Source organism: Grammomys surdaster, unplaced genomic scaffold (genome assembly GCF_004785775.1).
Source record: "Grammomys surdaster isolate TR1022 unplaced genomic scaffold, NIH_TR_1.0 100, whole genome shotgun sequence".
Classification (NCBI taxonomy): Eukaryota; Metazoa; Chordata; class Mammalia; order Rodentia; family Muridae; genus Grammomys; species Grammomys surdaster.
Window position 1 is genome coordinate 4,400,940 of NW_021604579.1, and position 12,376 is coordinate 4,413,315.

The 12,376-nt window shown below is 48.0% G+C and overlaps 1 protein-coding gene across 1 annotated transcript in view; it reads right to left on the reverse strand.

Moving 5' to 3' along the window:
• The window catches only part of Tmem53 (transmembrane protein 53), a 15,582-nt gene extending 3,653 nt beyond the window's left edge, over nucleotides 1–11,929 (reverse strand). The window contains exon 1 of the mRNA XM_028786114.1: nucleotides 11,751–11,929. Within this exon, the coding sequence (XP_028641947.1) occupies nucleotides 11,751–11,811 (61 nt within the window). The 5' untranslated portion in view covers nucleotides 11,812–11,929. The remainder of the gene's footprint in view (nucleotides 1–11,750) is intronic.
• Nucleotides 11,930–12,376: the final 447 nt, after the last annotated feature.

Consider the following 12,376-nt stretch of genomic DNA (forward strand, 5'->3'; position numbering starts at 1 on the left):
CATGTGATGTGCTTGTGCACTGTGGAAGCTAGAGGTCAACCTGAGTATCTTTCTCAATCACTCGACCTAGTTTGTGGAGAGAGTCTTTCCGCAGACTTGGAGCTCGTGGCTGGCAATCCAGCCGTCTTTGCGTCTCCCTGACCCTGGGATTACAGCTGTGTTCACCCTGCCCAGTGTTGATGGAGTACTGGGGATATGAACACAGGTCCTCACACTTCCACAGCATTGCCCACGAGCTCCTTTCCAGTTCCAAAATAGCTTTCATCTTGTTTTGTTTTTATATTGCTAGGGATCAAACTGAGGGCCCCACGGAGCTCTGTCACTGAGCTACCTCAAGCCCAGGCTTTTACTTCTTCCTTCCTTTTTTTTTTTTTTTTTTTGAGACAAGGTCTCACTATAGTCCTAGATGGCCTAGAACCCTATCTAAAAAAATAAATACCTGTAAATTTACAAAAAATCTCTAATGTCTGGAACTGTAGATCAGTGGCAAACACCTTGCCTAGCATGAATAAAGCTGTGGGTTCAGTCTCTACACGAGTGTGCATGTGGAGGAACATACGTGTGTACGTGAGTGCACACACACACACACACGTACACACAGAGTCTTGTTAGGGAACAGGGAGTAGAGTGCAGTTAGCAGAGTGTTGGCCTAGCATGTGTAAAACTGTGTGGCTTCAATCCCCAGCTCGGTAAACCCAGCAGGACAGTCCATGTCTGATGTCAGCACTTGGGAAGTGAATCAGCAGTGATCTGAAGTTCAAGGTCATCTTTGCCTACATAGTAAGACTAGCCTTTGCCACATAAGACCCTGTCTCAAAATAATAATTACATGAGCACATAGCCATTCTTACCCAGTTATCTATTGTCTATGGCTACCTTCAGATGAAAGCGCACAGATGACTGGCTACAAAAGAGATGGCTGGCTCACAAAGCCTAAACTATTACTGTCTCTACAGAGGAGTAGTCTCTGTTCTCATCTATGAGCAGATGGAGGGGAGCGATCTTACGGGGACACAGGAAGGGCATAGCTCAGTTGACAGACCGCTTGCCTAGCATGCTCAGGGTCCTGGGTTAGATCCACAGGACCACATAGCATAAACTAAGTGCAGTGCTGCACACCTAGATAGTCCTAGTTCTCTAGAGGTGGCGGCAGGAGGATCAGAAGTTCAAGGTTGTCCTCAGCTAGAGAGTAAAGTCAAGGTTCAAAGCCAGACTGACGTACATGAGACACCCGCCCCCCTTAAATTAGTATATATATATATATATATATATATATATATATATATATATATATAGAGAGAGAGAGAGAGAGAGAGAGAGAGACAGACAGACAGACAGACAGACAGACAAACTAACAAAAGAACTAGGTAAAACGACAGAAGCAGAGAGCAGAGACAGGAAGCATGGCTCTGGCCATTCCTCCTCTGAGCTGCCAAGAAAACACTACAGCCTATATTTATGGAAGTTTAACCTTGTAACACCATATGCAGGTGTGCTGTGACCGCTGCCCCGCACCCGGAGCGCCTCCAGGGTCAGCCCTGTCCATAGCTGGAAGCATGCCTCCTTCAGTGATGCACTTAGAGCACACGTCAGCTGCCTGTGCCGTGCATGTGTGGGAGACCTCCCTAAAACTGTCTCCCACCTACCTCACTTCCCCAGCAAGGAAGGTGACACTCCCTCTGTGGGGCATTTGCACAAGGACTGTAGCTAGACAGCCAACCTTCCAAAGGGGCTGGTTACGTACCTTTCCAAGGACCAAGCCGCTTGGCTATGCCCAGCCGACACCTGAAATTTATTGATGCTGGTGGTGACCTAGCAACAGTAAATTTCAAGGCTAGTTAAGAAGATGGTAAATATAAATCACTAACCTTTGGACAAAAGGAAGACAACAATTTCCTGTGGAAATTAATGTGATTGAAAAGTTCAATGTTCCTGCTCTCCAGAAGCGGCGACTCTGGCCTTCAGAGATTAACTGCCTGCACCCGCAGGGCTCTAGGCCAGCTGAAACAGAAGCTGCCAGCCCCTCTGTCCCTTGCTGACACCTGCCTTCCTCTCAGGCTCTACTGACTCAGGTGCCTCCAGTCAGCCACAGCCACTCTTATTCCTGTACCCCTCTATCTTCTGCCAGGGCAGCACTTCAGGACCTGAACTACGTGGGTAGGGTGGGGACCAGTCCAATCTTGTCCACCTCCAAGCTCAGGCCACTGCAGGCTCCTGGGTTAAACCATCTACCACCTTTTCCCACCAGATGAATCTCCGAGGTCAAGCCACTGGATTTCATGGCCTTGCCACAAGACAAGGCCAGCCCCTCAGAAGCACAGAAAGGGCATTTTTAAACAAAGATTTGAGTGGGTTCTGCAGAGCTTCCTGACTGTCCTTCCAACACTGGGATGTGTAACTGCTCCGCTCTGGGGTGGGGTGTCAATTAGCTCCCGTGGCAGGATCATTCTCAAGATATTTATCTCTATGGAGACACCAGTGCTTCAGACTCCCAGAGCCCAAGCACTCCCTTCCTTCTGCTCAAAAGAGGAAGAACATGTCTCTCTACCCTCCAGAACTTGTATCCAGTGTCCTCTTCATGGGGTGGAGGTGGTGGGGGAGGAAAGGATGCACACTGCTCTGTGTAGTTCACACTAGCTTTAGCTTCTTTGCAATGCTGCCAACAGAACCCAGTGCCATGTGCATGTCAGGCAAGCCTTTTACTATGAACTTTTACCCCGATTTGTCCCTTTGGAGTCTATTCCTGAAAATTCTATAAAGGTTTATTATTATTATTATTATTATTATTATTATTATTATTTTAAAATATGGCTTGGAAAGTGATAGTGACCAAGAAAGGTCTGCCAGAGGAAGTCATGTTTGCTACAGTGGCCTCAAACCAGTGGGGATATGCAGGCTGGACAGAGGACATGGGCAGGGCAAGGTTGTGATAGCCATCTGAGCCACAGGAGACAGTCTTTAGACTGGGACCCTGGAGGAGACGGAGAGCAATGGGCAGAAAAGAAGCCAAGAATGGGGCTGGGAGCTGATTCCACTCAGTTAGGGTTTGATTCCTTAGCAATGACGAGTGAATGAAAATCCTGGAACGGGTGTGATCCAATCTGTTACTGACTACTGTAGACGTAGACAACTGTTTGTTTAATGTCTATCTCTCTCCCCTTAACCAGCAGGTTCTGCAACGCAGGAAATGACGTCTACCGAGTTTAGCACCACACGCCCAGTGGACAGCGCCATCGGTTGGATGACTATCACACACCCACTACAACCATCAGACTAGCCTGGCGTTCCCAACCTCACCATGCTGCCCTCTGACTGCACTGACAGTGTTTGCTAGAGAAGTTAGGCTGTTACAGCAAGGGAGAGGTGGTAGAGGCCCGAACAAGGGCAGTGGGACAACAGAAATGAGAGGAGGTGACAGTCACAGGCTGGGAGTGGTGGCATGTGAAGCTTCAGTAGGTCACAGACCTCAGTATAAGAATTAGAACTCGGGGCTGGAGAGATGGCTCGGTGATTAAGAGCACTGTCTGCTCTTCCAGAAGACCCAATTTCAGACCAGTCAGAGCTCCATAGTGAAACCCTGTCTCAAATAAAAGAATTTAAAACTATAAATCATAGGGCTGGAGAGATAGCTCAGCGGTTAAACACACTTAAAGAACCTGGGTTCAATTCCCAGTACCGCATAGTGGCTCACAACCATCTCTAACTCTAGTTCCAGGAAATCCAATGCCCTCTTCTGACCTCTGTGGGTGCCAGGCACACAAGTGATGCAGACAAACATGTAGGCAAAACACCAATACACATAGAGTAAAATATTTTTTAGAGAGGAGCACATCTCCATGACCATAACTAAGCGACAGTTTTGGGCTGTAGCAGCAAAGCCACAGACAACCTACAAAATGGACGAGCTTGAATCTCAGTCTGTACTGCCACTTACTTATTTCTGCTTTACATTTGTGCACCATGTGTGTGCCTGGTGCTTAGAGGGCAGAAGGTGGTACTGGATTTCCTGGAATTCCAATTCCAGGAAATTCCAGCTCCAGATGGGTGGCAGCTCCAGATGGGTGGCAGATACAGAAACTGGGGCTTCTGCACGAGCAACAAGTGTTCTTAACCTCTAGTCCATCTCTCCAAGCCCAAATTTTGTACTTTAAAGGGCACTTTCCAAAAAAGAAAGAAGAGAGACTGGGGAGGGGGGAGAGAGGGAGAGAGGCCCATAGACTATAAACCACACCTTTGATATGGTACTTGTACTCATACTTTTAAACTTTCACAATCTAAAAACAAAACAACCCAATTGTGTGTGTGTGCTCACGCGTGCGTGTGTGAGTGTGTGTGTGTGTGTGCTCAAGGGGGGAGAGAGCAGAGAGAGACTGCTTCAGTGCTTATGTGTATGTGTGATATGGAATATGTACATGTGGTACGCACACTTGTATGGGCATGGCACCCATACACACATATGGAAGCCAGAAAAGGACATCAAGAGTTCTCTGTCACTTGCCACCTTATTCCCTTGAGGTAGGGCCTCTCAGTGAACCTGGAAGGCAGCCAGCGATCCCCACTGATCCTTCTGTCCCCACCGCCTCCCCTCCCTCGTCTATCCCCCCTCCCGTGTTGGAGTTACAGGATGCGTGTGCGTGTGTGCGCATGCGCAGCCACCCCCAGCGGCGTCCTCAGATCATCCTGCTCCTGTAGTAAGCCCTCTTCTCCACTGGCCATGAGTACATGGAAAGTCGTTTAATTTCACGGTCGTTAGGGAAATGAAAGTCAAAGCTACAACGAAACACCAAGCTTGTGAGAAGAGCTTGAAACAAAGAGTCAGAGAATCGCAAACCCCATAGTAGAAACCAAAGCCTTCATACGCTCAGGTAGAAAGGGAAACTAGTACAATCAATTTAGACAACAGCTTGGCTGTTCCTCCCAGAACTGAAACATACTATAACCGCAGTGGTTTCCAGGTAGACACATGAGACCTGTGAGTTCAAGTACAACCTGGGCTGCCAAGCATATTTTAAGTCGGCCTGCCATGCACAGCGCAAACTAGTGATGGCTAGTTTTACGTCAACTTGGCCCAAGCTAGATTTATCTGAAAGAGAGAACCTCAGTTGAGAAAATGGCTCCATAAGATCCAGCTATAAGAAGTTTTCTCAATTAGTGATCAATGAAAGAGGGCCCAGCCTGGGCCATTGTGGGTGGTGCCATCTCTGGGCTAGTGGTTGTAGATTCTATAGGAAACCAGGCTGAGCAAGCTATGAGGAGCAAGCCAGTAAGCAGCATGCCCCACAGCATCTGCATCAGCTCCTGTCTCCAGGAACCTGCCTGCCCTGTTTTAGCTCCTGTCCTTTCTTCAGTGATGAACGGTGTGATGAGGAAGCTTAAGCCAAATCAACCCTTTCCTCCCCATGGTGTTCATCACAGCGACAGTAACCCTAACTAAGACAAAGACTCTATCTCAAAACAACAAAAATTAATCATCGAGTTACTTGTGACCCAATAATTCACTCTTAATTAAGATAGGAACTGAAAACAATGGTCCACACAGAAACTTGGATTTCAATTTTCATAGTAGTATGTGAAGGTATCCATACAATGGAATACTATTCAGTCATAAAGAATGAAGTGCTACCCATCCTGTAGTATAGATGAGCCTTAAAAACACCATGCTAAGTGAAAGGAGCTAGGCCTAAAAGGTCATGTATCATACGATTCCATTTATATAAAACAGCCAGAAAAGGCAAAGCGATACGGACAGAGGCAGATTCGTGGTTGTCAACAGCCAGGAGGAGGAGCGGGGAGTGGCCACTAATGAGCCTAATTTCTTTTCCAGTGTGAACATTTCTAGAATTGGGTCCTACAGATGTTTTCACAATTATATGAATATACTAAGAACAATAAATTGTACATTTTAAAAAGATTAATTTTATGATATGTAAACTACATCTCAATATCATTTTTAAAAGTAGTAACAGAAAAACCAAACTGCAAAGTATTATCACAAAAGAATATCCTTTAAATGTACATATGACCATTTTATACATGGCAAAAACCATCAAATATCAATGATAAATACTTCTGAATTAGAAGTGATTTGTTTTTTTGAAACAGGGTCTCACAGCCTTGGACTTGTGGTACAGTTGAGAACACCTTGCAGTGCACCGCAGCTGGCTTACAGTTATTTTTTTTCTATGACATCTTAAACCCATTTTCTAAAACAAATATGGGGCTGGGATGGTCAGGGGTAGAACTTGCCTATCCTGTGTGAGACCCTAGAATATTGCCAAAATAAAAATTATTTCAAAGCAGAGGGTACCAATTTCTCAAGAAATGTTGCAATACCATTTCAAAACCACAATAGGGAAGGTGGTTCCATCAAAGCCCCCAAGGCAGAGTGCTCAAGTATACCCAGAAGCCTTGGGAATGAAGACACATTCTTTTCTACTCTGACACTTCTTGAACACGCTACAAAATAACTCAATCTCCAGGCTGCCTGTCATCTGTCAAGGAATAACAGGACACTAGAAACAGAAGAATTACAAATACGTCTGCTGTACAGCAAGCAGTTCAAGTCATAAACTAAGGCATAAATTAGATTGTATATATCCCAGGGGCGTGTAGCAAAGACAAAAGGCTCGCCTGACACTGGCTGTTTTTAATGGGAAGCTGGAAGCAAAACACAAGGAACCCATGTGATCTTAACTGCAAGCAAGAAAACGATTCCCTGGCTGCCCTACTCCTCAGAAATCCTTTCTAGAGTTTCACTGCTCCTGTACCTAATCCAAATTATTTTAAAGTCAGATTCTGAAGTAACACAGTAGAATTTCGTCCCATCTACACCATATGAAGCTCTATGTCTGTCCACATCTCTCTGTGACTGTGAAACAGACCCAAGTCACAGTCCTTTACTTTCCACTTCCCCCATCTGTGAAATGGGACTAACGTTGAGAAAAACAGCAAGATCATGACCGCAGAAGGCGCAACCGTGTACTGGTTCAGGGAGGTCGATAAGGGAAGTGATTATTTCCTTGTGACATGCCCACTGTAGAAAGAGCAGAGAATGAATACCTAACAAACGGGAATCACACTTTCTGTTACCTGCTTTCCTCTGCTCTGCAAAACACCATCCCCATCTCTCCCTGTCAGTTTACATATTTTTGCGTCATTATCTTCTGTGGCTGCAGAGTAGCTGTAGGATGTTTTCATACTTCATGGTGACCAATCTCCTATTATTGGACATGATGCTGTTCCCAGTTTGAGGCTATAATAAAAATGCTTCAGCGGACACCCTTTCTTCCCGCGCAGCCTTTGCTGTGGCTCGGTATTCCCGCAGGCCTTCCTCGTGTTCACCTTCACAGGCTCTGGGGTGGGGCTCCCAGGCAGGAGAGTGTTACTGGGAGCAGGACCCCTCACATCCTCCACACATCCATCTCTCAGCTGTGAAGCTAAGGGTACCCCTCCTCCCAGGGTGACAGTGAAGACTGAAAACACCGTGAAAGGGGGTCCCAGAGGGCTGGCACGAGGATGGGGCACAGCATGGTCACAGTGGAAGATGACAAACGTGATAAGCACACTGGGCCCAGACTTCAAAAGCAAGGCCAGGAACAAACACAGGCATGTAGCAGGCCCTTGGGAAGAGGGGTTTTTGTTTTTTGTTTGTTTGTTTTGTTTTCTCTTTTGGAGTTGGAGGCTGTTTTGTTTTCTTTGAGACAGGGTTTCTCTGTGAATCCCTGGCTGTCCTAGAACTCACTCTGTAGACCAGGCTGGCCTCAAACTCACAAAGATCCACCTTCCTCTGCCTCCCGAATGCAAGGGGATTAAAGGTGTGCACCACCACCGCCCAGCGGGGAAGAGGCTTTAACTGACTTGTTAATGGATGAAAGAAAAGATTCAAGAGTTCAAAAATAAATAAAATCAACAACACCCTGAAATTGGCTTGGCCCCTGCACAAAGAGGACAGGAAATACAGGAAGTGTTCAATCTTCTGTTTTGTTTTGCTTTTTGGTGTTTTGAGACAGGGTTTCTCTATGTAGCCCTGGCTGTCCTGGAACTTGTTCTGTAAACCAGGCTGGCCTCTAAGTCAGAGATCTGCCTGCCTCTGCCTCCGGAGCGCCTGGATCAAAGGTGTGCGCCACCACACCTCGCTATGTCCAGTGGTTTTTAAGTAAGTGAACAGAACACTTTGGAAGAAGGTACCATTCGCAGTAGCCTTTGGGGTCTACAGATAAGAAGAGGAACAAATGTCAACTGTCCATCTGTCCTTCATTTGTTCCTTCCTTCCTTTTTCTTTTGAGTCAGAGTTGTCCTCAGACTAACCTTGAAATTGCAATCCTCCTGCCTCAGTCTCCTCTGTGCTATGCCTCTATTCCTGGCTGCCTCTTGACTCTCCACTATCCAGAGCTCACCATAGCCTCTCTTAGGTTCCCGCCCTCTGCAGCCCCTCCTTCCTCAATTCTCCTCCAATGCCTTTCCTTTGGCACTTTCTGCTGTTTACCAGGGGCCAGTCAGCCCTTGGAAGTTCCATTCGTGAAACATGGGCCCCTCATGATGGTAGGGACCCAGCACTCCTCCCTGGTGCCAGCAATAACTTCCTGAGCTCAAATATATGACTATATTACTTAACCCTCACCAGTGGCAGACAAAAGAGAAGGCCCACAATAAAGTCTGAAACCCCTCAAGTCGCCTGTGGTGACAGCCTTGAGGCCTTCTTGTTAACTCAGAGGAGGAGATCCCTGTCTTGAGATTCTCTATGAATTCTGTAGGGTCAGTGGGGTGTGGGAAGACAGTCTGCCCAGCCTGCCCACAGGGCTCAGGGCTCCAAATGACTGCAGCCCCCACTCCACTGGCTGCTCACCCTGCTGTCAACTCACTGCAGAACTTGGCTCTGTGGTTTTGATTTCCTACTGGGAGGGAGGCAATTCCCAAAACTAAATATGACTGACGGTTCTACACAGTTCCTCACTAAACAGTAACCACAAAGGAAGCACTCTCTGCCCTGAGCCTTCCAGGACAGTCATTCTGTGTAGCCAAGGCCAATCTGCAGAGGAGAAGCCAGAGGTTTCAGAGCCCACAGTGCACCTGTTTGGGTTAAAGTTAGGGTTGGGGAAACATTCCATGACCTCTGGCTTAGGTCTAGGGCCTGCACCATGAGAGGGAAGCAGAGGAAACACTGTGAGCCCTGAAGGTACTTCCTCTTGGAGGAAAGCTTCAAGGAAGTGGGAAAGCTGTCCCTTAGAGAGGAAGAAGGCTTACTTTCCAGTTAGTATCCACATACTTGTGAACCACCTGCTTCCACATTCCCTCCCTCCAGAAAACCACTGCTCTCTGAGTTTGCATCGCTTGAGGTGCCATCAACTAGCCCAAGGCGGGGACACAGCAAAGGAAGAACTGAGCAGAAGGGATGTGAGGCTGATGTGACTCAAGAACAGGAAGTGCTTTCTAACAATGTCTCCAACAGACCCAGGCGCCCAGGGAGAAAGCATCCTGCAGGGTAAAGAGGCCCCACAGATGCCTTCCAGTTCTAAGCCCAGCCCCCTAAAGCAACAACGCTTTGCACTGGGGAGGAGATACACAGAGAGCGGCCACTCAGTTCCAGGCACACACATCCAGCATCTACCCTACCTTTATGATTTTAGAGGGTTGTTATTATTATTTCTATCTGACACAGGAGAAATACATAGCTTAGAAAGATTCAAGAATAATTCTCTGAGTTTTAGGCCAGCCTGGTCTACAGAACAAGTTCCAAGACAGCCAGAACTACATAGATATACCCTATCTCAATAAGAATAAAATAATATAACAATAACAGCCGGGCAGTGGTGGTGCACACCTTTAATCCCAGCACTTGGGAGGCAGAGGCAGGTGGATTTCTGAGTTCGAGGCCAGCCTGGTCTACAGAGTGAGCTCCAGGACAGCCAGGACTACATAGAGAAACCCTGTCTCGAAAAACAAACAAACAAACAAACAAAAAATCAAAAAACAGCCAAAGACAGTTCCAATGGCACATGCCTGGAATGTTAGCTATTGGCAAAGATTAAAGAATATTTGTAATTTCAAGCTCACTTGGGCTACAGAGTAAGTTCAAGGCCAGCCAAGACAACTGTCATAAAAGGAAGGCTGAGCTGGTGAGATGGTTCAGCAGGGAAAAAGCTCGTACTGACAAACCACAGGACCTGAGTTAGCGCTCCAGCCCACCCAGTAGAAAAATAGAACCAATTGCTACCAACTTTCCTGTGACCTGTGCACAAACACTATGACGTGCATGTACACACACAAATAAATAAATGTCTAATAAAGTTTAACGAGGGCTGAGTATGACACAGTGGTAAAGCACTTGCCTTAGCACGCATGAGGCCCTGCGTTCAATCCCCAGGTCCTGCCTACATAAATAAATAATAAATAAGACTGTCTAGGCTTACTCGGGGAGAGAGAGAATCCCCACCCTTCTGGTCGTGCCAAAGGGAGCAGCAGCTCTGTGCAGCTTATGGCTTTACAAGGACAGAAATAGTAACTGACCTCATCTAACGCTATTGTCAAAATTCTTCAAAAGTCCTTTCACATCTATAAGCCCAAAGATCCATTCCCTAGGGAGAAACAGACAGTGACGGCCTTCCTGCTTTGGATGAGAGGCTGCTGCCCCATTCTAGACTCCAAGCAAGGAACACGCAGTGGGACAGGGGGGCCTGGGAAGGCTTTTGAAGGAAGTTCCCCTAGCTATGCTTTATGATGAGCTGGACAAGTGCCGGGCAGTGGACTGGAAATAGACCACAGAGCAGAAGCAGAGGCCAACCTGTACTCCAAGCCTCCTCTGCCCCAGTTCCCAAAAGGGACAACCTTCCATTCTTTGGTGCATCCACTTACACTACTTTACACTACTTTACACTACTTTACAAGCTACTAATCTTTTTTTGTTTTGTTTTGTTTTGAGACAAGGTTTCTCTGTATAGCCCTGGCTGTCCTGGAACTCACACTGTAGATCAGGCTGGCCTCGAACTCAGAAATCCACCTGCCTCTGCCTCCCAAGTGCTGGGATTAAAGGTGTGCACCACTCCCCGGCTACAAGCTACTAATCTTATGAGGCCACACACACATCTTTTTTAATGATATGGCCGTAGAGGGGAAAAAACGTTAATTTTAAATGCCAACTACTAAGCTCACTTCCACCAGGACTCATGCCCAATCCTTTACACAAATAATCTCAGTTGTGCAACCAGAAATTTTTCCTCATTTTTGCTCAGGGAAAACTAAAATTCAAAGTTGAAAGTTTGCTGGAGGTCATCCAATTACTAAAGGGATAGGATTTCAACAGAGTTCGACCCAACCTGACAGACCGTCCTGTTAACCACTGCCAAGGTGAGCAGAGAAGAGCAGGACCAGGCTTGCTGAATCCCTGGGCTTTTCTGAGGACCAGAGGCTCCCCCAGGAATCCAATCAGTCTGCAGAAATGAAGGGTGGGCCTAGCCACACTTGCAGATGAGTGGCGAGAAATGGGAAGCCAGATCCAAAACAAAAGAATTAGAATGAACCTCGAGGGGGGCCTCCAACTACAAAGGGAAGCAGAACACAGGCCTTGAGAAATTGGCATGGAACAGAAAGACCCTCAGTCGACTGGGGGCGGGGCGCGGGGGGCGGGGCTCTGCGCGTCCCGCAAGCTCTAGCCAGCCCTGCGGGACCCCCGAAGTGGGCGGGCCGAGAGAGGGCGGGCCGGCAGGGCGGGCGGGACATCGCTGTTAGGCCACCTCCCCAAACCCCCTCCATACTCTGGCTCCAGCAGGGCTGATCCGGGATCTCGATGCTGTAATCCAGCTCGGCCGAGGCCATGGTGAAGGTGCGGGCCGTCAGCACGGGCCTCCCGCCGGAACTCCCGCAGTTCCACCTCGCCGGGGCCCGGACGCCGCCGGGCCACGCCCCCTCCCCGCCCACGCCTAGCGTTGCCCAATCCCCGAGCCGCACTCTGTGACCTCCCTGCCTAGCAACCACCGAGTCGCTTCGCGCCTCTGCCGGCAACCACTAGCCCGGCCCTAGCAACCGCGCCCCGCCCCTACTGTCTTTGGGCCCGAGCAATTGGCTGACTCTTTTAATCTTGGATCAAGTATTGGTCAGTGGGGCAGCGCTTGGAGCGTCCCCACCCTCCTGTGAAGGTAAGAGTCGGTGGGAGAGTTGAAGTATTATGGGTCTGCAGAGGACATCTCAGAACTTTGTCTTCTGGTACCTGGTAGAAAACTTGAACTTGCACCTCTAACTACAACTACCTCCATCGCCAGCCGCAGTTCCCAGGCTGGAGGCAGAAAAACGAACCAAACAGTGTAAGGCGGCGCGTGCCAACCGGCCCTGCCAAACCTGTGGGTTGAGACTGGTTGCCTGGCTGGGAAGGGGTCTTCAGGTA